General features: G+C 44.2%; 1 protein-coding gene across 1 annotated transcript in view; it reads right to left on the bottom strand.

The window, feature by feature from the left end:
- Positions 1-804, bottom strand: part of pecr (peroxisomal trans-2-enoyl-CoA reductase) — a 16,602-nt gene extending 15,798 nt beyond the window's left edge. The window contains exon 1 of the mRNA XM_058381963.1: positions 650-804. Coding sequence (XP_058237946.1) covers positions 650-761 — 112 coding nt within the window. The 5' untranslated portion in view covers positions 762-804. The remainder of the gene's footprint in view (positions 1-649) is intronic.
- Between the last annotated feature and the right edge of the window lie 244 nt (positions 805-1,048).

Raw genomic sequence — 1,048 nt, 5'->3', positions numbered from 1 at the left:
ATTTCATGTCCACTTCACATCTCCTGACTGACCCCTAGTTTGGGTTTGTCTCGTGTGGTCAGATTTCTGCTCTTATTTTCGCTGTAATGACATCGCTCTCTTTCAGTTCTGATGAAAATTGCAGGAACACTTCCTGTGGGTTGGTGAGAGTGGACTTTTAACTTCCTCCTTCTGAAGGTGTTAAAGTGTCCAGCTGTGTCCAGCTGTATCCCCCCCCTTCCCCTCCAGCAGCAGCAGGGTTTAATTAGTGTGATTTGCACAGAAACTTTTCATGACCGAACAGAAGATTTGCAAAAACAAAAAAAACAAAAACAAAACAACAACAACACAAGTTTGGACCTAAAGTCCAGCGCAGTGTGGTCAGAACCCTTAAAATCACCAAATGACCTCAGTCTCGGGTCTGTGTGTGTGATTATGTAACCGTCCTAGAGAATAATTATTAAGAATAATTAAGAAGTGTGAAATAAAGAGAAGCAGCGGTGTGTGTGTGTGTGTGTGTGTACACTGATCTGTGGACAGTGATAAAGTCCAGCACTGGGTGAAAGGTCATGCTGGAGTGCGGTAATAAAGTGTGGTGTGATTATTGAATTAAAAGTTTTATAAACAGTGATTATAAAGCGCGTGACGCTGTGGTCAGTTTAACACACACCCAGCTGCAGCAGCTCAGCTGTAATGGCCTTCCCGATTCCGGTCGCTCCTCCGGTCACTATCGCCACTCTGTGATTAAACAGTCCGGCTCTGAACACACTGCCCGCCGCCATGATGGACAACACTAACACTGAAATCACGTTCACCAAAATAAAAGCCCTCACACTCACACAGCCGCCATGAGGGACAACACCGACACCGAGGAACCGCCCAACAAAATAAAAGCCTTTACGTGTAAGCACATACAGTACCGCCCTGATGGGAAACACTGACGCTCATATACTGAGATATTTTTAAAATTGCTTCAAGAACAAAACAGCAACAAAACAAAGCCATTGATGATTTCGAAATATTCTGCCAGAGACTGAGACTAAAGCTCAAGCTTGCACATTACATTCAG

Source organism: Hemibagrus wyckioides, linkage group LG27 (assembly GCF_019097595.1).
Source record: "Hemibagrus wyckioides isolate EC202008001 linkage group LG27, SWU_Hwy_1.0, whole genome shotgun sequence".
In the NCBI taxonomy this organism is placed as follows: Eukaryota; Metazoa; Chordata; class Actinopteri; order Siluriformes; family Bagridae; genus Hemibagrus; species Hemibagrus wyckioides.
The sequence above is the reverse complement of the archived record's forward strand: the minus strand, read 5'-3'. Positions and strand labels throughout refer to the sequence as shown.